This window comes from Balaenoptera borealis (assembly GCF_965194805.1).
Source record: "Balaenoptera borealis genome assembly, chromosome: 8".
NCBI lineage: Eukaryota > Metazoa > Chordata > Mammalia > Artiodactyla > Balaenopteridae > Balaenoptera > Balaenoptera borealis.
The window spans coordinates 18,465,392-18,488,183 of record NC_138865.1 but is presented as its reverse complement, the minus strand read 5'-3'; the positions used below and the strand labels follow the sequence as shown (position 1 = coordinate 18,488,183).

The following is a 22,792-nucleotide window of genomic DNA, read 5'->3' as shown; positions in this document are numbered from 1 at the left end:
TTAATTATCATTCAAATAAAAATTCAATTTCTTTCTGTTCCTATATATGACATTTACATTTGGTGAAAAGAGGGAAAAAAGGCCTCTCAAAATCTTCAAGTAAAACTTCAAAAACTTTTTCAGAAGCACGTTTAACACATCAGTTTGCTCATAAGCACAAAATTTACAGTCAAAAGTTGCACATAAAGGGTTTATTTTAAATGTTTTAAGGATAGGATAGAGTTACATCATAATTATAAAAATTACTTACAGAATGAACAGATTTATATTGTTTATACTTCTAAATGCAGAGAACAGGGAACTGTCTACACATTGTATAAAATAAAATTAAAATTAAAAATGAATTCAAGCTTGAAAGATGAGGTCATTTACCTAATTTTAAAATGCGAACACGAAGACCTCTGAACTATACACATTCGTTCGAACTGCACTAATGATGGAAAATACAAAAAGCGCAGCATTTCCAAGGAACCACAGACATTTTGACCATAATTATTTTCTGTTACAATAATTCCTGTTTTGTCTTTGGAGAACTTTTTTTTTTTTTTTAAGACAATCAGCTTCAAGGATGTCTTCAGGCACTACAATTTGTGACAATCAAAACAGTCTTCTAATGGGTCCACAGCGTTCAGAGATTCAAGCCCAATGCACTTCAGGGTTTGGCACGTAAAACAATAATAGAAATGAAATCTGGTTTAGAAGCAACTGTGACTGTTTTAAGAATGCACAGTCCCTTCAAATGCTGCATGACATACACAACTGGAAAATCACCTTCTGTTGGCACTACATTTGCTTCACCAGTGCATCTTTATCCTACAACCACTGAAACAGCACAGTTAAGCAAATATACAGAAACTGAAAACAAATAAAAACAAAGATAGAAAACAAAAAACCTAAATATATTTAACATGCAATTTTAGTTAGTTACATTGAACATTCTACTTAGAATAGAGCATGCAAAAAAGGATGGTCTGCTTTTAAGGTTTTCCTTTGAAGCTTTACATGGCAGCCAGACATCACGCACGCACACACACACGACACAATAATACTATAGCAGGTCAATGAGAAAGGCCAATACATTTTATACAGAGATTCATGTCTTGTGTTGTCACAAGTCCCATGATAATTTTGGAAATTAATGTTGCATTCCTAGAACAAGGAACCAACATTCCGATACCAGGAAAATGCAAGCAGTGCATGCAGATCTGAAACATGAGCCTAGACGAAGCCTGAAATACTCGGCTGGGGAGCATAGTCATGGCGTCAGGAAGTGTGGTTTAAGCCACCAAAAGAAAAAAGAATGGGGAAAAAAAAAAAGGAAAAAAGAACAACAAAAAGACCCCTTCCCCTTCCTTCAACCCTAAAGGCAATAAATGGAACAATGATTAAAATAATGATGATAATAAATCACGTCACATTCATCTAGAGAGATCATGTGGTATTAAAAGTTGCTAAAGGTACTTGCAGAAAAACCACAATGCAAGTCATTAAGTAATGCCAGAAATGTTTCAACTCAACTGACCCAACCCTCGGGATGCCTCCAAAGGACTTTATTTTTCAGTCTGAAGTCACTGTGTCCTGTTCATGCAGTGCACGCTGGACAACTCCCTCTCTGGGCCACACGTGTCCACTTGGGCACGGGGAGCTGGGCTCAACCTTGAGATTCACATGCAGGAACTCTTACAAGAGCCTCCAGGAGAACAGAGGACAGATCTGTAGCATGATACTTGTTTCAAGCACAGGAGGAACATCTAAGACCTGGGTACCCACTGCACAGAGAAGCTCACCCCTGGCTGCCCTCAGTGAGGCACTGGGCACGCTGGAGAGAACTGGGGTGCTGTATTTACATGGTGCGCGAGGTTACCACCCACCAGCACAACAAGGCACAGCCTTCCTGAAGGCAAAAATGGGCATCACACAAACCACGCAGAGCGCGGCCTTGAAACTACAGAATCTCTTAACATCAAGAACAGCCATGAGAGACGTCACACAGACCTGGTGTTTGACTGAGATTCATATGCATTTAAGCTTTCTGCCCAAATCTGAGGTAAGATTTTCAACCTCCACAAGACCGGTTTCACAAATCATCTTTCTCCTAGCTTTCAAACTGCCAGGGATCATCCAAAACAAAGTGATAGGCTTATGTTCTGCTGCTAAATGAACCACTTTTGCAGTTCTATTTTAGTTAAAACAACCTTGCAGGAAAGGATTCAGTGGCTAAGGGCTGCTATCAGTCACACCCACAAGCCAGTGCAGGTGACTGACCCTGATGTGGCAGGATCCACCAAATGGAATGAATCCACATCAACAGCACACCACGAGCAAGAACATACAGCACCCCGAGAGGTGTCAGGGATTTAAGCTGTTATTTGTCTAGACATTCTCTGAGGGGAAAAGCCGAGGGGGAAAAGCCTTCTGACCATAATCATATACCAGTAATAACAGTAATAAAAATAAAGGTACCCCAGAGAACTTGTTAAAAGGCAACAACGTCATTCTTAAACTTACATTTCTAATATAAAAGCACTACGTTCTTCCAGGAACTTACCAAATACACATAAACCGCTGATATACTGTTGCCTTTTAAATCCGTGTACTAAAATTCCAGATTACTAATTTGTACAAATAATGGACCAAATGTGCCATCCAAAATACACCTGCATTACACTATGTGGACCAAGTACCTGGGCTTTGCTTAAAAAGAAGTATTTATGATTAAAAAAATGTAAACAAATAATGTACAAAGCTTAGAATTAAAGGCAGCCTTTTACCCAGATTTCTAACTGTTTTGTAAAATTGTAATGTGGGTCATTAAATGTTCACAGGTGATTCATATTTTAATTTACAGTTTAAAGCCTCCAGACTGAAATGGTGCTCTGAACTTGACTTTCAAAATAAGCTGAATGTCCCGATGTGCTTCCTGTGCCCAAATTTAATTTTAAATAAACAGCAGTAATACACTGAATACACTAAATACAAGTGGCTTGGGTCAGCACTCCTGTTAAACTGGAGAAAATTATGTAACCCCCACTCCAACCCACAAAGAAAGGACTGCCCATGAAGTGTGTGTGTTTGTGTGTGTCTGTGTGTGCGTGCACACAGATCTATGTGTATGTATATATACATTATATATGTATACACACAGATATAGATAGGTAGGTAGATATAGATACATATATATCTCAAAAAAAGGCAATAACAAAAATACCAAACTATGCTTGCATTGTGGCAGCAGAATAACAGTGTTAAGCGTGAAGGGGAAAGTGGATAAGATCTACTACAGTTTTAAATGACTATGATACTAGCTTAACTTTTACCCGACTTGCCTGTAACTCCCTTCCAAACAGACAGACTTCTTTTAAGAGGAAGGAGTTCCTTACACAAAATGCTTTGTGTTCACATAAATCTGTACTATTCAGAACAAAACCAGTTCTGCTGGCAGAGATTGTGGGTTCGCAGGGACATTTAAGCTTTCATTAAACTGGAAAGCAATCAAGTCTTTATGTCTACAAATTATACATTTAATAGTTCCACAAATTTGGCAAAGTTCGTGATGACATCTAGGATGTTTTCACCAAATCGTAGACATAAATATGGAAATCATCATCAAACTTGATGAAATAGACAGACGGTTTGGCTTCTACTTGATGAATGACCATGCCAGTCCTCTTAGAGCCATCTTCTTTGGCATATTCCACTTGTTTGCCTACCAGGCTGTCCACAACTTCTCCTGGTTCCCTTTCTGCTGGAGGTGAATCATCTGTATTTAAAAGGGGGAAATAAGAGAATTTAGAGTCAATTTTTAGATACACACCAACTCACATATCTATTTTAATAATTAAAAAAATTTTTTTTAATATCCTGAATTCACCTTGATTTTCTAGACCAAGAGTCAGCAAACTTTTCCTTCAAAGGCCAGACAATACATATGTTAGGCCTGAAGCCATACGGTGTCTGTACCAACTACTCAGCTGTATTGTTGTCACATGAGAGCAGCCACAGATGATGATGTATAAATGAATGGTGTGGTTGTGTGCCAATAAAACTTTATTTACAAAAACAGTGTGCTGACCCCCCAAGAGCTAGACATGTAAACGACTTTGAAAATCATAACCAGAAATTCCTTTGGCTTATATTTAGTTATAGCTATAATTACCTAAAGAGGGATGGACTAAAAGAAGGAAAGGGTCAAGAAAAAAACTAAATACAGTTGACCCTTGAACAACAGGGGTTTGAACTGCATGGGTCCACTTACACAGGGATTTTTTCCAATAGTAAATACACGATCTGCAGTTAGTTGAATCCACAGATGCAGAGGAACCGCAGATACGAAGGGCTGCCCATAAGTCACATGCAGATTTTCAACTGCGCGGAGGATCAGTACCCCCAACCCCAAAGCTGTTCAAGAATCAACTGTAATTATACAACTTCTTTCTTTTTTAAAAAAATTTTATTGAAGTATAGTTGATTTACAATGTTGTGTTTTATAACTTCTTAAAAATAAGCCTGCTTTACTTTGAAATAATTTCAAAGCAGATAATACCTACTGGGATTACTGAGAATGTGCTACACACTTAAAATGCCTAAGTATTCCTGTCTTATCCTGTGAATCCTTAAAGCTTTTTTTCCCTCAACTTCATTTCATCACACATGGTCCTCTTAACCCAGTTTGAAAATAAAAGAGATTTCCTGTGCTATAAAAATACGTGCCAAGTGAACTCCATCCTCAGACCAATTACAACGGAATCTCAGAGGATGGCTGAGGCACCTGTACTTCTTTAGAAGTCCCCAGGAAAATCTGAGCGTTGGAAAACACTGCCCGCCCTATGACCTAGCAAGAGCTCTGTAAATTCTAGGAATACACATAAAATGAGAACAAACCATCACTGCCAACAATAAAGAAACAAAGTACAAAAAGGGGAGCCAGGGGATGGAGCTAGGCAGTTACAATTCTATTTTAAGAAACCCCTAACAGGTCCTGAATAACTCAAGCTCTTATCCATGTAGTAACAGAGAGCCTTCAAGTAGGACAACCAGGTATCCTGGTTTGCCCAAGACAGTCAGCGCTTATGCCAGTCATCCTGACACAATGGTTAGCAGTGCACCTTTTTATTTTCACATGTATCCTGGTTTGGACCATATCATGTATCTGTATTAACAGTAGTTGGCCTCTTTGGTTATAATAAATTCTCTCACTGAATGGCCTAATCTGAAACCTGCTATTCTGATCTCACACAACACAAACAAACCACCTGAGCATAGTGTTATCAGTTCTTTAAAAAAAGGAAGTAAAGAGGAAATCTAAGCTGAACTCTTCTTCAACAGTGCTCTTCCGTCAAGCAGCAACATCATACCACATCACACTTTTGTGGCACCTCATGTGTACAAAGAAATTACAAACACGTGATCACCATACGTTTTATAGTAACCATGAGTGAAGAAGCCAGGGACTCAGAGGTCACTGCAGAGCTCTTTGTATCAGAACATCACAACAGCAAGTAACAGCAAATAAACTTCCATACCACTCGAAAGAAAGGAGTGGGAGGATAAAGATGTGGTCGGTACAGGCAATGATTTAATGTGCAAATGACCTCATACTTTGTATTATCAAGTCAACAGTACTTGCTTTGGACATTTCTCTACAAAAAAGTTTAGAACTTCATATAGGTTGGAGAAATGCTTTTATGGTATGCTCTCATATTTAAATTCCCGCCTATATAACACTTTCCATTACACATTTACAGCAAATATACACATACTTTAAAAAAAAAAAAAATCTAAGAAGGCAGAAGTCAGGGCCAGATGAGCACATGAGTAGATTCATTGAGTGGCTTGTTCACAGGAAGAACTTTAAAAAAAAAAAAGAAACAGAGATGGTGTTACATTGCTAATATATCCAGTGTCTGTCAGTCGGCCACATCTGTCTAGGGCCAAGAATTCATGTGTTTGAGGAAAAGCTATTGAGTAGTTTAAAGAAAAAAAAAAAAAAAAAGGCTTACGCAAAAGTGAAATTAAGAAAATAATTTTATTCACAATAGCATCAAAAAGAATAAAATACTTAGGACTATAAGAAGTGCAAAAACTTATACTCAGAAAACTACAAAACGTTGATAGAAATGGAAAAAACTCAATAAATGAAAAATCACCTCATGTGCATGGGTCAATGGCTTAACTTAAGATGGCAATACGCCCCCGCCAAACTGATCTAGAGATTCAACACAATACCTAACAGAATCCCAGCTGACTTTTTTGCAGAAACTGACAAGCTGATTCTAAAATTCTAAAATGCAAAGAACAGCAAAAACAATTCTGAAAAAGAAGAAAGGAGGATTCACACTTCTTGATTTTAAAACTTATTATGAAGCAGTGTAATCAAGTGTGACACTGGCATAACTATAGACATATGGACAAATGGAATAGAACTCAAAGTCCAGAAATATCTCCATACCTCCATAGTCAAGTAATTTTTACCAAGGGTGCCAAAACCATTCAGTAGGAGAAAGAACAGTCCTTTCAAAAAGTGGTTTTCAGACAACTGGATTGCCACATGCAAAACAAAGAAGTTGGGCATGACACATCATAAACAAATATTAACTCAAAATGTATCAAAGATCCAAGTAAGACCTACATGTAAGAGCTAAAACTGTAAGACTCTTAGAAGAAAACATAGGGGCAAATCTTCATAACCTTTGATTTGGCAAGGGATTATTAGATGTGACACCAAAAGCATGAGCAATAAAAGGAAAACTAGAAAAATAGGACTTCATGAAAATTAAAAACTTTTGTACTTCAAAGAATACTATCAAGAAAGTGAAAAGACAACTCAGAGAATAAGAGAAAGTATCTGCAAGTCACATATCTGACAAGAGACTTGTACCTGTACTATTGACTGTTACGACTCAATAACAGAAAGACAATGCAATTGAAAAACAGGCAAAGGATGTGAATAGATATTTCTCCAACGAGACACACAAATGGCCAATAACACACGAAAAGATACTTGACATCTTTAGTCATCAAAGAAATGAAAAACAAAACCACAATGAGGTATCATTTCACTACCACTAGGATGGCTAGAATCAAAAAGTCAAGTTAACAAGTGTTGGTAAGGATGTGGAGAAATTAGAACTCTCACACACTGTTGGTGAGAATGTAAAATGATGCAACCACTTTGAAAATCAGTCTGGCAGTTGCCTAAATGATTCAACCCGGAGTGATCACTATGCCTCATCAATTCCATTCCAAGGCATATATACCCAAGAAAACTGAAAACAAATGTCCACTCAGAAACTTGTACACAATTCTTCATAATAACCAAAAAGCAAAAAAAATCCAAATATCCATCAACAGATGAATGAATAAACAAAATATAGTATATCCATACAATCGAGTTGTATTTGGTTATTAAAAGAAATGAAGTACAGACACACGCTACAACATGGATGAGCCTTGAAAACATAAGCTGAGTTAAAGAAGCTAGTCACAAAGGACCCCCCACATTATATACACCATTCATATAAAAGTCCAAGGTCCAGAACAGGGAAAGTAAATTATTCTTGGCAAAAGGGTGAAAATTTCACAACCTATGCTTGGTGCATGACTAAAAGAATAATCACTTAACCCTAATAATTAAAATTTTTAAATGTTATCTGCATAAGAGTTAATCAAATATCTTGCTCTAAAATTCAAATTCCTTTTGAATTACCAAAAGTAAAAGTTGTCAATCTATACTTACTAGAATCGGGCATAATGCGAAGGTCGCCTTCTTTATAATCATCTAAGAGCTGGTACATGTACAAGACAGGATCTTTTTCATAGGTGATGTAAAACCATGTGTTCATTATAGGGGCGCGTGCTAAGACCATTCCCCTCCACTCGTCTTTAGAGCCATCCTCGGTCTCAAACATGTGCTCAACTGCTTTGCCAATCATTGTGTCGGCTAGGTGTGCATCACTGATTCGAGATGTTGCTGGGGACAAAAAAGCAAACAATGGTTTACGGGAAAGAATCTGTTTTTCTTTTTTTTCTGAATTCATCTGTTCTTGGTACTGTACCTAATTAAAACTTTTAGTTGTTTATTCAAGGTATAAAGTGGTTTTTGTTATTGTTTAATAGATAATTATTTTAAATTATGAGATAAATTATACACTTACAAAAGAGTTCCAAAAATAATATTGTTCCCATGTACCCTTTACCCACCTTGCCTTTTAAATATCTTATATAACCACTGACCATTTATGAAAACCAAGGTATTAACCTATTCAAGGCACAGGTTTTTACTCTTGCCCTTACAATTTATTTTTTACAGTAATCAGAGTGATATTTGTGGCCGTTATACCAGATTGTGTTGGTCATTTGCTTAAAATACTCCAGCACTTTCCTTTCATAATTTGAATAACGAACTGCTTCTCCAGATCCACAGCCCCTTGGCCACCATCCCCTGCCAGCCCTCTGCCCGCCTGTTCGTCACATACTGCTTGACTGCCTACACCTCAGCAGCATGGGCATCTTTTCCTGGGATACCCTTGGGCTGACTACGGCCCCCACATCCTCGGGGGCTGGCTCTTCCTGAGCAGATGTCTTCCCAGAGGCTTTCCAGGACCACCCGGTGAAAACAGCCCCAATAATCAGTCACCTAACCGAGCTTGATTTCTTAAAGACATTTACCATTCTCTGCAGTTATCTTGTTTTACATGTTTGTTTACTTGCTTTTAGACTGCACAGTGATGAAAGCAAAGGCCTTTCCCATCTTGTTTCCAATACTGTGATCATAGGGGTTCAACATTTGTTGTATAAATTATTTCAGAGGAAAGCAGGTTGTTCTTGATGGCCTGTGTGATTAGGAACACAGGCCTCCCCACTGGGCTATCAATAGCCCTCTGCAGCCCTGCTCTATGTTCCTTGAAGACACAGGTGAGAAATCACAAGTTTCATTTTCTTTTTTAATATTGGGAAAATTATGGAGGAACCTACTGATTTTAAGGTTTTTCCATTCCTCGCATTTTAGACAATTATCTTTAAAAAAAAATTAGCGCTTCTATTTTTGTCAAAGTTCAAAGGAACAAAGATTAGAATTTCTTGGTAAAGATACTGCCATCCAGTTTTATCAGAAGGACACTGCAAACACATACGGTAGTTTTCTTCTTTGCTTAAGTATGCAATAATTACCAAAAATAACATAGAATTCCCCACTGTGCATGACACTAAAGCAAAATCCCACTAGTTTTCTTCATACCAGAAGTTATCAAACTTTCTCATCTTAGGACTCCTTTACATTCTTAAAAGTTTTTGTACATTTGTTTATATGAATGATAAATATCAGTACCAACTATTTTAGAAATTATAAATGACATATCTAGAAATATTTTTAAATACCTACAGAAACACATTTTTAATGAAAAATATTTTCTAACAAAAAATTAGTAAGAAATGTCTAGCTCTAAAAATGGACAGCTAGAATCTCATATCTGTTTCAGCATTCAATCTGTTGTATGTACTTTTAGTTGGTGTATAAAATCGCAAAGATATGCTGTTGAAAAAATATTTTATTAGTTTTTTCAGATAATTCTAGATATTCTTCTATGATACCACATCAAAACTCAACAAGTGGTAGCTTTCCTTAAAGGTTAATTGCAATGTAGAATCTGAAATCATTATCAATAAACTTGTCACACTATTAAATTAAAATTCATTTGTCTCCAGAATACATAAAGAACGCCTACAACTCTACAACAAGCAAAACAAAAAAATCAAGCAACCTGATCAAAAAAGTGGGCAAAGGACTTGAATAGACATTTCTGCAAAAATGACATACGAACGGGCAAAAAGCATATGAAAGATGCTTAACATCACTAATCATCAGAGAAATGCAAATCAAAACCAACAGAAAATAACAAATATTAGTGAGGATGCGGAGAAACTGGAACCCTTGGGCACTGTTGGTGGGACTGTAAAACATTAACACTATGGAAAATATTACGTATGTAGGCTCCTCAGATAATTAAACACAAAATTACCATATGATTCAGAATTCCACTTCTGGTTAAATACCCAAAAGAACTGAAAGAAGGGCTCGAAGAGATATTTGTATACCCATGTTCACAGCAGCAGTATTCACAATAGCCAAAAGGTAGAAGGAACCCAAGTGTCCAATCATGGATGAATGGGAAAAAAAATGTGGTATACACATGCAATGGAATATTATTCAGCCTTAGAAAGAAAGGAAATCCTATCACATGCTACAACATGGATGAATCTTGAGGACATTCTGTTAAGGGAAAGAATCTAGTCACAAAAAGACAAATACTACATGATTCTACTTATGATGTATCTAAAGTAATCAAATTCATATAAACAGGATGGTGGCTGCCAGGGGCCAGTGGGAGGCAGAAAAGAGTAGCTGTTGTTTTAATGGGGAAAGAATTACAGATTTGCAAAATGAAAAAGTTCTGGAAACCTATTCCATAACAATGTGAATATACTTAATGCCTCTGAACTGTACACTTAAAAATAATTATGGTAGTAAATTTAATGTTTTGTGTTTTTACCACAACATAAAAAATCTGTCAGTCTTTGGCTCTTTCACCAAAATATGATTTGGTAACATCATGCATTGCTCATATAGAAAATATTGTATTCACTGAGTTATGCAGATCTTCCAAATAGTGGGAAACTCCACTGTATAACTGTGAAAGGATGAGAGTGAAAAAGGCAAATTATATCTTAAGATTTTTATGAAAATCAATTTTGACCTCATAAGCCTCCTGAATGGGCCTCTGGGAACCTCAAGGGTCCTCAGACTACACTTTGGGAACTGGTACTCTGTGACATCACATGCTTTTGGGTTGACTGACTTACTTTTCTCTCCACCTTTAGCTTAAGGAAAACAAAACTGTAACTTTAGTCTAATGTACTGCCTGCCTTAAGCAAATTAGGAAAGACCATTTTCTTCCTATATGGAACATAAATGAAGTCCAAATAATTTTTCAGACTAAAGTATCATAGGGAATACCATAGTTAACTCCTAATTAAATTAGGCATGTAACATATTGCTGGTTTGCACACAGGCCTTTGGATTTCCTTTTTAAAATTGCTTTTCTGTTTACAAAAGCAATCCATGTCTACTGTTGGAAACAGAGATGGCCCAGAACTAGAAAGAAAAACATTAAGAAACCCTTAAATCCCATCACCAGAGATACTCATATATCTTCGGATATTTTGGTTTAGTCAAATCACTTTTTTATCAAGATAAAAGGTTTCTTCTGTCCTATGATGACAATAGAGCTAACACAGGTCATGTGGCAGAATGCAGTAAATTTCAAGTAAGCTAGCAGCCTTGCCCTTGAAGGGGTCAGAAACTAAAATTCTGGGTCAGAAAAAGAATGTATGATAATTACTGAGCACAAATAATTGATATAAAGGTGTGGATAATACTTTATAAGCCCTGAAGGGAAGACTCTTCAATGTTAATTTCTAATGTGGAAAATGGACTGATGTCAAGATCAAGAGGAAAGAGGATGTGCCTCACGAGGAAGAATGTGTTCAGCCGAACTTCGACTAAAATGCCAAAGATTTACTATTACATAATTAGTTACCTTTGGTTAAAAATACAAATTTAAAGAAAGATTTCTGTGAAAACTGAACTATATTTATACAGGATGAATAAAGACAGTGTTTGCTATCTAAAGCAAGGATTAAAAAATAACTTGCTGCTCTGGCAAAGTTAACTTGATGAGGAAGCATGTGTTCCAGGGACACAACGGCAAAAACAAAGGGGGAAAGGGGACTAGGTAAGCGCCTTCCCTTGACAATCTGATCCCAAATTTCTATCCTCCAAGTGCAGATCTGCTGAGGCTCTATTTGTAAATATATAGGCTTTTAAGGACAATTCCAAAAGCATAAACCAGATTCAAGCAATAGCAGCATCACTGTAATAATAAGAAAACATTTCAAAGTAAATACTCTGAAGAAAGCAACAATTTGGGTGTATTCTGTTGATCTTAAAAATAAAATCATATTTTATTTTATTCTTAAAAATAAAACCAGTCATTATTATTTAACTGACACCTTATGCCTTAAGGAACCTAAGGTATGCAAGGCGAAACTGATTTGTATGACATTAAAAAAGCCATTCACTTCCCACAAACCTTGTACAAACGAACCCCCAGAATGTAGTATAATAGAGTTCACATGTTTTGGTTGCTTAAATTTTGGCTGAAGGTACAATTATCACTTACGTAATAATACACAATGATAAAAATTCACTTCACATAAAGATCCTAAAATAAATACATGAAATTTTTCTGAGCTATTATAATCTGATAAAATGAGCACACTGAATATTTGAGCTAATGAGAAATACTCTTACTCACCAGAGTCCAGATAAACAGTGAGCAAAATGTGGGAAATAATCATATTAGAAATTATTAGACTGTCGACTTCTTGGGGAACAATTTTATACGTCTTTATATCCTTCACAGTTCCTTGAACTTTGGTTTTAGAACATTTGCTGAGCAGTTTTTGTGGTTTTAGGTGACTGATTTAAATGTGTATCAGAAGTGCTTATGCTCCAATAAAAAAAAATACCAGTAATGCTAATAATCAAAAGGCATCCATTTCAATAATCATTTTTAAAGCATATAATGCACAAATAGTAAAGAGAACTTACCAACTCTATCAGGGAGGACTTCAAGCGCAGAAACTCTTTCATCTTTATTAAGTTCTAGTCCATAAACACAGTCAAATCCATCGTATTTTATAAGATACAAAGAAGGATTTACAGGCACCTGGTCCAGAACGGTTCCTTTCCACTGGGTGATGGGGCCATTCCCCTCTTTCCACCCATGCTGAATCCTGCAGCCTACGATGTTCCGCCGGGGCTGGGAAACAGGTTTGCTCGGCCCCACACTGCTCCGATGTTTTCTGTATTCACACATATACACACGTAAGGTATCATCTCAAAAGTATGCACTCCTACCAACACAACTACTGCTAGCTCGCAGGCTCCCGTCACAGATGACCCAGTCCTACGCTAGCGGATGTCGCCACACTCGGGGTTCAGGTGGCTACAGGCAGCCGTCTCCCAGTCCCACAGCCATGCAGCGGTGGCTCACAGGTGGGGCCCGTCTCTAGCAATAGAAGCTTCTTGTGCAGCCTAACTGTGGACACGCAGAGAAACACAACTAGTCAATAGCAACTTAGCCTTAAAATTAAGTATCAGTTTTTCAGCTTTCTGAGTTGCCTTTAATTCAATCAACTCACAATTATCCAAATTAATCAAAGAAAGACAAGGGCTGACTACATGAAATAACCGCACATGCATATGGCTTTGTAAAATAGAAATCCATTTCTCATTAATTCAAGAAATTCAATTTCACCCATTCTAATGCCCACAGAATTTTGTCCCCACTGGCTTAAACAATAAGAATAAACTGGACATTTAACTTTTTCTTAAACTGGAGTCCAGGCTGGCTTCTACCCATGCATTTATACTATCATTATTTCTCTAGAAAACATAACCTTCAACACTTAAATTTGTAACAAATACTTAATGTAGTATTAAAAATTATTGAAGCAACACCAAACTACATTCTTTCTCAATTACCAACAATTGAAAAATCTACATACAATGTTTACAAATAATACACCTGGCTCTCAATATCAGGGAAAAAACACTTCATTTCATGTAGAAATCCAGAGACAAGGGACAAGACTTGGCTTGAATGCAAGCTGAAGGCCAAAGCCATGCTGGCACATGGATGCCGCTATATGCCAAGAATGAAAAAATTTAGGGAGCAGAAAAGAACCCACTCCCACACTCTTATGGGCATAAAGCTCTCATCTGGTAAACCACAAATAAAAGTGGTGAACAAATGGCATAAATACAAATAAACTTTTAAAAACAAGTAATTTATTGTAGCCTGTAATATTTAAAACTACAGTTGTACATATTTTAAGTAGACCAGCTTGGTAAACTTAGTGGTTTTGTGAAACAGAGAAACAGGTTACAACAAGATATTAAAGCTGCCTCAAGGAGGCCTAGAATCAGCTGACACAGTCCTTTACCTAAGCAAGATAGGGAACACCATTTGGGGAACACCTCAGAAGGAAAACTTCTCCAGTTGGACTGTAAAAGGGTTCAAAAGGTTATATGCAGGACCTGAGACCAGAAAACACTGTGTCTAACCCAGCCCTTAAGTCTCTGCAAACACCCAGCCAAATGGCCTTCCGGGAAAGGCAGAGCCCTGCGCTGAGGACACATACTGAGAATAACATCCTGAGTAGGGTGAGGCCCGCGCGTAAAGGAAAGATGAGGTTCAGATGCTTACGGGGTGGGCCCAAAGGAGGCCGATCTCAACAGGTATCACAGAGGAGACTATACAGAGAAACTTGAGTATGCCATGGGAATACTGAAGAGCTCTGCAGCGAGGATAGCTGTCCTGGAATACCCTCACCCCTTCTCATGGGAGAGGACCGTGGTGGCACCAATGGGCAACAGAGGCAAACCCAAAAATATGCCCACAAGGCAGATGGGAATTATCACCTAACATTATGCACATAACAGAGGCCATGAAAGAGGAACTTAACATCAAAAACATAAGAGCCCAGATGAGAGACAGCTACACAAGAGAAGATGTGAGAAAAATCAGACACAGTCAAGAAACAAGCAGCAATTTGAAAACTTTTCAGAAATGAAGGCTAAACTAGAGGAACATGGAAGAAATTGACACCATGGGGCATTTAAGGAAAACAGATAATAAAAACGAGACAGATGGGAACAGATATGAAATTCCAACTTCCATATAACAGAATCACCCAAAAGCTAAAATCGGAGGAACAGAAAGAACACTAAAATAATTCAAGAAAAATATCCAGAAATAAAAGACTTAAATGTACAAACACGCCCCTGGGAAAACTGACCCATAACTACTGACACTAAGACAGTCTAGTGAAACAAACAAACTTTAAAGAAAATAACATCTCGTGGGCATCCAAGCAAAAGAACTGCATCATGTGTAAGGAAAAGATAATTACACGTGTAAGGAAAAGAAAATCACACAGTGACACCGTGTGCCACCAGATAACCAAGTGACAAACTTAAGGTTCTCAGGAAAGAAAATGTGAGGTGAGGGTTTTACAGGCAGCCAAGAATTCTATACTGACCTCCAAGTAAAAGTACACAGATAAAACTGTGTGAACACATAAGAACGCGGGGAATACTGTTCTCACAAATGCTTCCTGGAGAAGTTAACAGTTGGCCATCCATATCCATGGGTTCCACATCCTCAGATTCAACCAAACGTGGATAGAAAAATCCCAAAAAGCAAAACTTGAATTTGCCACACGCAGGCAACAATTTACCTATCATTTACATTATATTTACAACCATTTACATAGTATTTATACTGTATTAGGTATTATGAGTAATCTAGAGATGATTTGAAGTATATGGGAGGATTTATGTGGGTTATGTGCAAATACTATGCCATTTTATATAGGGGACTTGAGCATCCATGGATTTTGGTATGGTGTGAAAGGTCCTGGAACCAATCCCCCTCGGACACCAAGGGACGACTGTATAGGACAGAGTTTCAGATAATCAGGAACGCCTGGGGGATTTCCCTGGTGGTCCACTGGCTAAAACTCCGTGCTTCCAATGCAGCAGGCCGGGGTTCGATCCCTGCTCAGGGAATTAGATCCCACATGCCACACCTAAAGATCCCACGTGCCGCAACTAAGACCTGCTGCAGCCAAATAAATAAATAAATAAATATTAAGGGGGTAAAAAGGAAAGAACACTTAGAAAAGTTTCAGCACAGAGCTGATAGTAAGCAATGAATATCTCTTACTACAGAACAAACACAGGGACAAGAGAAATAGAGTAGTATTTAACTATTACCTGCTCTGAAAATAGAGTTCACACCACTCTGAAAAAGGGTAGGAAAGAAGAATATGTAAAGTATAAGAAGCTCACTAAACAAAAGAATATTACTTGGAACAAAGTACCTGATATTAAATGGAGAGAGAAAGGAGAAAAGCAAGAGCTGAATTCAATATTGTACATAGCAAGGAACCAATCTATATAAGCTAAAATAAATGAATTAATAAGATTAATTTCAGAAGACTTCAGTATAAAACTTAGTGAAGAGGAAAAAACCTTGATAACATATTATCGAGTCTGTAACTTGTAACTACTACTAACACTCAAACCCGAAAGAAAGTGAACCTCAAGACCTTTTCATAATCCCTGAAAATGTGCCACTACATCCAACTGGCCCTCTGTAGGGACATGGCTGGTGAAGGTGATTACATTCCTCCTTTAGACTACAAGAATCTTTTCTAGCATTACGTTTTTCTTCAAATAGACAATTACCTATCTTCTTTTGATCTTTAGGCAAAAGTCCTTGTGATTCATCCTGTGTACAGGATCAGGCTTTCTTCACAGCAAAGGCAGAGGTTGGTTCCCAAAACTCACTGAAGAAAGAATTCAGTCATATGCACCATTTTGTAATTCACACAGACATTCCATTATTACTACCAAAATTATAAGCAAATTCAGCATCTTCACCAGTGTGATGGTTAATTTTAATGTGTCAGGTTGGCTGGGCCACAGTATTCAGGTATCTAAGTCAAGCATTAGATGTTTTCTGTGAAGGTATTTTTCTACATGAAACTAAAATGTAAATCAACAGACTGCCTTCCATAACATAGTTGGGCCTCATCCAATCAGTTAAAGGTATTAAGAAAGAGTGTTCGCCCCACACAAAGAGGCAATTCTACCTTCAGACTCAAGCGGCAACATCAGCTCTTCCCTGGATCTCCAGTCTCTCTATGCATGCACCACTGGTGCTGTTTCTCTGGAAAACACTGACTACAACAGAAAAGGTTCCATCCTAGATTCAGAGGCATGAAATTTTCTACTACCATGATTCTCAACAAAACCAATATAAACTTAGCCATTGATAGCAGAAAAGGGCAACTGGAAGACTCAGAGCAGTGATTTTCTAGTTCAGTCACTAATCCTTTCTATACTCATTAGTGGCATTGTTCTGGAACCGCAATTGCTTCTGAAGAGGGAGACGCTTGACGCTTTCTAATCATATTTCAGAACAAGCAGTTTTTATCCTGGTCACTTCCAGTGGTAGTACACAAGGCTCTCCTCCATCTTCTGAACAACACAAGGGACTCAAATCTAGCCAGCAAGCATCCCTATTCAAAGAGGCTCCTATATCCTTTAATTCTGAAGAAACACAATCCCTCCTTTTTGCATGGATTTTATTTCCTCACTTTCTTAAAGGGAAGTTTAATCATTATCTTTTTAAAAATTTTATTTATTTATTTATGTATTTATTTATTTTTGGCTGCGTTGGGTCTTTGTTGCTGCTGCGCGGGTTTTCTCTTCTTGTGGTGAGCGGGAGCTGCTCTTCGTTGCGGTGCGCGGGCTTCTCACTGTGGTGGCTTCTCTTGCTGTGGAGCACGGGCTCTAGGCACACGGGCTGCAGTAGTTGTGGCACGCAGGCTCAGTAGTTGTGGCTCAGGGACCCTAGAGCGCAGGCTCAGTAGTTGTGGCGCACAGGCTTAGCTGCTCCGCAGCATGTGGGATCTTCCCGGACCAGGGCTCGAACCCGTGTCCCCTGCATTGTCAGGCGGGTTCTTAACCACTGCCCCACCAGGGAAGCCCTTAATCATTAACTTTTGCTGTGATAAGTAATATGCTTGGTCTATTCTAACATTTTGCTTTGTGTTTCTGTTTGCAAAGCTTTGTCTCATTTCCTCACCCCTTTCTTCCTTTATTTATACAGCTAGGATGAACAAGGTTTCTTTGCACCAAATAAAGCTTCTAATGGAAGCTGTAGGAATCTATAGATCTTATTTCTAGACTTACAGCAATTACTTCTAACTTCCTAAATATCCTATTTAAATTCCCTGGCAGTCCAGTGGTTAGGACTCCATGCTTTCACTGCCGAGGGCGCAGGTTCGATGCCTGGTCGGGGAGCCTCCCGCAAGCTGCATGGCTCGGCCAAAAAAAAAAAAAAAAATCCTGTTTAAGCTTATAATTTTCTATTAAAATCTACAATTAATCAAAACCTATACTTTTCCTTCCCTGGTCCAAGCAAGACTAAAAATAACAAAAAAATTCTTAGTAAAAGAAGGAAAGAATTTTAAAAACAAACACCTTAGCACCTAGTAACCCCTTCCTGGCCACTTTCACCACACTGCTGAAATTTAGTCGTTTGTTCCAAACTGTTATTTATCTTGCTACTATCTTAAAAATAATTTTAAAAAAACATTTCCTTATTTAGAAGTAAACAAGAGGATTTTTGCTGCTTTCTGCAACATTTATTTTTTTCTCATGTACTGAGTTGGCCAGACAGTTCGTTTGGGTTTTCCCGTAAACCTGAACTTTTTGGCCAACCCAATATATTTGGTCTTTCTGGACATGTCCTCTGGTAAGTCAGATAGTGTTAACAAATGCAAACTCCAAATTCTTGCAAGCCTCAAAATGATTATTTTGTTCTCATCCTTGACTTGCCTAGGTATACAAGGCAGGCTCAAATTCCCTTTCCCCTCAGTACCTTTATTGCAAAAAGGTGTTTTCATTGTCTTCTACCTTCCAGAGTTAAGAGATACCAGATGCCAATCTGATCCTTGCTCCTTTGAGGGTAACCCATCTTCCTCTTCAAATTGCTTTTAGAATTTTGTTACTGGATTCTGAAATGTTACCAGGACTTGTGACATATGTTTCTAATTATCCCTCACTAGCACTTGGTCTATCTCTTGAATTAGGTAAAACAGGCTTGAATTTCAGTCTATCTATTGAATACCTTACATAATATTTTTAATTTCTATGAACTGATTATTTCTTTATCTTGAATGATTTTTCTTTTTAATGAACACAACTTCTGATATCTGAGGATAATTTTCACTTTTCCTGATTCCTTATGAGCTTCTGGGTTTAGCCTTGTCTTTGTTGAGTCTGTTGCTGTCTGAGTGGCAGCTTTCTTAACACTTGCAGATTCCTGGTTAGCTGCCCTGTTCCATGTATGACTTTCTTTGGTGCTGTAAGTGTTCCTCAGTTGCCTGATGATTCTCAGTGTTCATATTTCAGATGCAAGGAAAGATTAAGTGGTATCTGTAGCTGAGATGTATTTCTTCAGGCCAAGTCAGGGTCCCTGGTGTCTGAGTATTAAGTACAGGTTCTGATAAAGCAGCCAGGACCCAGGGAATTGTGCAGCAGCCGAGACTGAGTAGCAACTTCAAGTCAGGGGAGGTAAGGTGAGCATCTACTGCTTAATGCAGCTGGTTTCTCACCCATAATGATTCAGACGACTGCAGCCAGCCTTTGCTCTCCCTGACCTGAACAGATTCTAGGGGTCTAGTTTGAACATTTAACTTTTTCAACTTTTTGGAGGTCTTCCTTTACAGCTGAAAGTGGTTGGGAGTTCCTTGGCTTAGCTTAGTTTTTATATAAATCTATTCCCATCTGATGTATATCTTGCAGAGATTTCTCAGTGTTCTGGTCTGCTGGTAGGATGATCTTTCTACACCAATAACAAAAACTGCAAATTTAATGCAAATTACAATGAAGTACTATTTTCTAACTGCTTACAGAATAAATACAACCCTCCTAGTGAACAATCTGGCAATCCACTGTCCCAGTAATTCCATGTCTAGGAATTTATCAAAAGAAAACAGTGGACAAGCACAAAGCTACAGCTACAGTGATGTTCTGAGCAGTGTTCATACCAGGGAAAACTGGAAATAAAAAAATGTTCAATAGGTCTCACTGATTCAATAAGTAATAGTGTATCTATATGATGAAATAACTACATAGCTATTAAAATCACAGAAAAAACACGACATTTTATTCCTTGGCTTGTAGACACATCACTCCAATCTCTGTCTTCACATAGCCTTTTCCCCTATAAGTCTGTGTCCAAATTTTCTTCTTATAAAGACACCAGTCATTGAATTGGGGGACCTCCGTAATCCAGTAATGACCTCATCCTAACTTGACCACATCTGCAAAGACCCTATATCCAAATAAGATTACAGTCAGTTTCCAGGTGGACATGATTTTTGGAGGACATTATTCAACTCAGTACATACATCCCTCAGAGTCGCTGCAAGGAATAAATGAAATAATGTTTCCAAAGCACTTAGTACTGTGCATGGCAGGGCACACAGTAGGACACACAATTATCCATACAGATAAGCAGAAAAAAACTTTTAAAACATACATTAAATGTTATAAGTAATGTTATAAGTAATAATCCTAGTTATTACTTTAAAATGTATATCTCAGAAATAACTAATTTTCTTGTCAACTGCATTAGTATGAACTTTCATCAAATCTTTAACCGTGGTCATTTTTAAGCCTTTTGTCATTTACAGACAGTTCTGGGTGTACTCTGATGATTTTGCAAATATGTTCCTATAAAAGGGTTTCATCTTCAAGAAATTCATAGAAAAGACTCTGACAAGTACAGGTTTCTGGTAACTGACTGTACTGCTGAACTGAATGAATAAGCATTTTCAGAACTCTAATGAAAAACTGATGAACTCATAAAAGTGCTAACAAAAGATCAAGATGAAAAAAAAAAATTAATTACATGGGACTGAGTGAACTGATGAGGATGAGTATAATTTTTGTGACTTTCTGTCTGAATTTAAAAAAAACAAAATCCCACAAGGACTCAGAGGCAAAGAATATGCAAATCAATTTTCACTGCAAGGTAAAGGAGCTGTTACAGTGGAGGATTACTGGACTGAATGTCAATATTATGACATAGTATGAGTGTGTTTCATGTTTGGTAATTGCAATCATTGTTGCTTTTGTTGTGGTCATCCATGTACAATGCTTGGTGTCAGTCTATTTATCTCTTGTAAAAATAAAATACAGTGTGTGTGTGTGAAAAAAAAATACATTAAATTATTAACAGGTGTAATCTCTGGATGATGGCATTAAAAATAAGTTGTCTTCCTCTGAATTTACCTGTGTTTTCAAATTTTTCTATGACTTAAGTATTTTACTTTCATAGGCAGATAAAACACAATTTTTAATTACTCTTAAATTAATGCAATGGATGTTCTAATTCTGCAAGAAACTATATATAAAAACAGATTTATACATATTAGTGTTATCAATTCCAAATTTTATTTGTTGCCTTTTTTTACATCATTTCACTAGTTCTAAAAGAAGAATTAAAGGACATCTAATATAGATACCATTTCTGCCCAATTTATTTAATAAACAACTTAATTTGATCGAAAGGAGGAGGTAAAAAAGAATGAATGGATGGGACTTCCCTGGCGGTCCAGTGGTTGGGACTCTGTGCTTCCACTGCAGGGGGAACGCGTTTGATCGCTGGTGGGGGAACTAGGATCTCACATGCCGCGTGGCGCGGCCAAAAGAAAAAAGAATGGATGCTTCAATGAATACTAAAGACAAAAACAGTAATTAGAATAATATACTACTTTTTAAAATCATTAGTCAAGCTTTCCAGTTACTGCACCTTGAATGCCTAAACTGCTCAAATACTCTTGCAGCGGAAGTTTACAAAGAAGAATGTTTAAGAATATTTTTAAACATATGTTAAAATATTAAATATTATTTAATATTAAAAGTGTAGAAATATATGTTTTTGATAAACTGATTTAAGCTCTTCCAACTATAGCATCTACTAGAAGACAAGGTTTAGAACTTCCCTAAATAACAAGAAATATACTAAGAGTATCTAATATTGGGCAAAATGTTGATAATTATTGAAGCTGGATGATAGGAATTAGGGATTTATTATATACTACTTTATTTTTGTGTGTATTTGAAATTTTCCATACTAGAAAAGTTAAAAATTATATATTAAACAAACTCTAACATCTTACTTTAATTTCTACTTGCTAATTCAGATTCAAAAATCAGTAAGAAAAACTTTAAGGGGGGACACTTCCCTGGTGATGCAGTGGTTAAGAATCCGCCTGCGAATGCAGGTGACATGGGTTCGAGCCCTGGTCCACAAAGATCCCACATGCTGCAGAGCAACTAAGCCCGTGCAATGCAACTACTGAGCCTGTGCTCTAGAGCCCGCGAGCCACAACTACTGAAGCCCGCGCACCCAGAGCCCATGCTCTGCAACAAGAGAGGCCACTGCAATGAGAAGCCCGCACACCACAACAAAGAGTAGTCCCCGCTCGCCTCAACTTAGAGCCCACGCGCAGCAACGAAGACCCAACGCAGCCAAAAATAAATAAATAATTATATATGTATAAAAAAAACTTTAATAAAAATTAAAGCTTACTTACATGAGTTGAAATAGTATATATAAAAGCAAACAATAAGAACATGTCGGATTACCGGAAGAAGATATAAAAAGAACACAAACACACTTGTGTCATCTCTAGACAGTTCAATCTAAGAACAGTACAGGGAATTCCCTGGTGGTCCAGTGGTTAGGACTCCTCGCTTCCACTGCTGAGGGCCCGGGGTTCAATCCCTGGTTGGAGAATTAAGATCCCGCAAGCCACACAGCATGGCCAAAAAAAAAAATTTTTTTAAATAAATAAATAAATAAGAGCAGTACAAATAAGGATGTGAGATTAATGATTTAAAGCAATGGCCTTTTAAAATTTAAAATAACAGCTCCTTGAATATGGTGATTTTGTTTTATGTTCTCCCTGGATACATTATTTTTAACAGTCCTTAGTCTCTGGTATTTTCCTTGGAAAAAAAGTCTAAAATGTTCTTAACTATCATTTACTAGGTACTCAATAAATAAACAGCAATACTGTAAAC

General features: G+C 37.4%; 1 protein-coding gene across 1 annotated transcript in view; it reads right to left on the bottom strand.

Annotated features, from left to right (window-relative positions):
• Positions 1 to 176: 176 nt before the first annotated feature.
• SPIN1 (spindlin 1) overlaps positions 177 to 22,792 on the bottom strand; it is a 65,533-nt gene continuing 42,917 nt past the window's right edge. The window contains exons 4-6 of the mRNA XM_082403415.1: positions 12,668 to 12,921; positions 7,736 to 7,969; positions 177 to 3,760 (exon numbers count right to left, since the gene is read on the bottom strand). Of these exons, the coding sequence (XP_082259541.1) occupies positions 3,561 to 3,760; positions 7,736 to 7,969; positions 12,668 to 12,921 (688 nt within the window). The 3' untranslated portion in view covers positions 177 to 3,560. The remainder of the gene's footprint in view (positions 3,761 to 7,735; positions 7,970 to 12,667; positions 12,922 to 22,792) is intronic.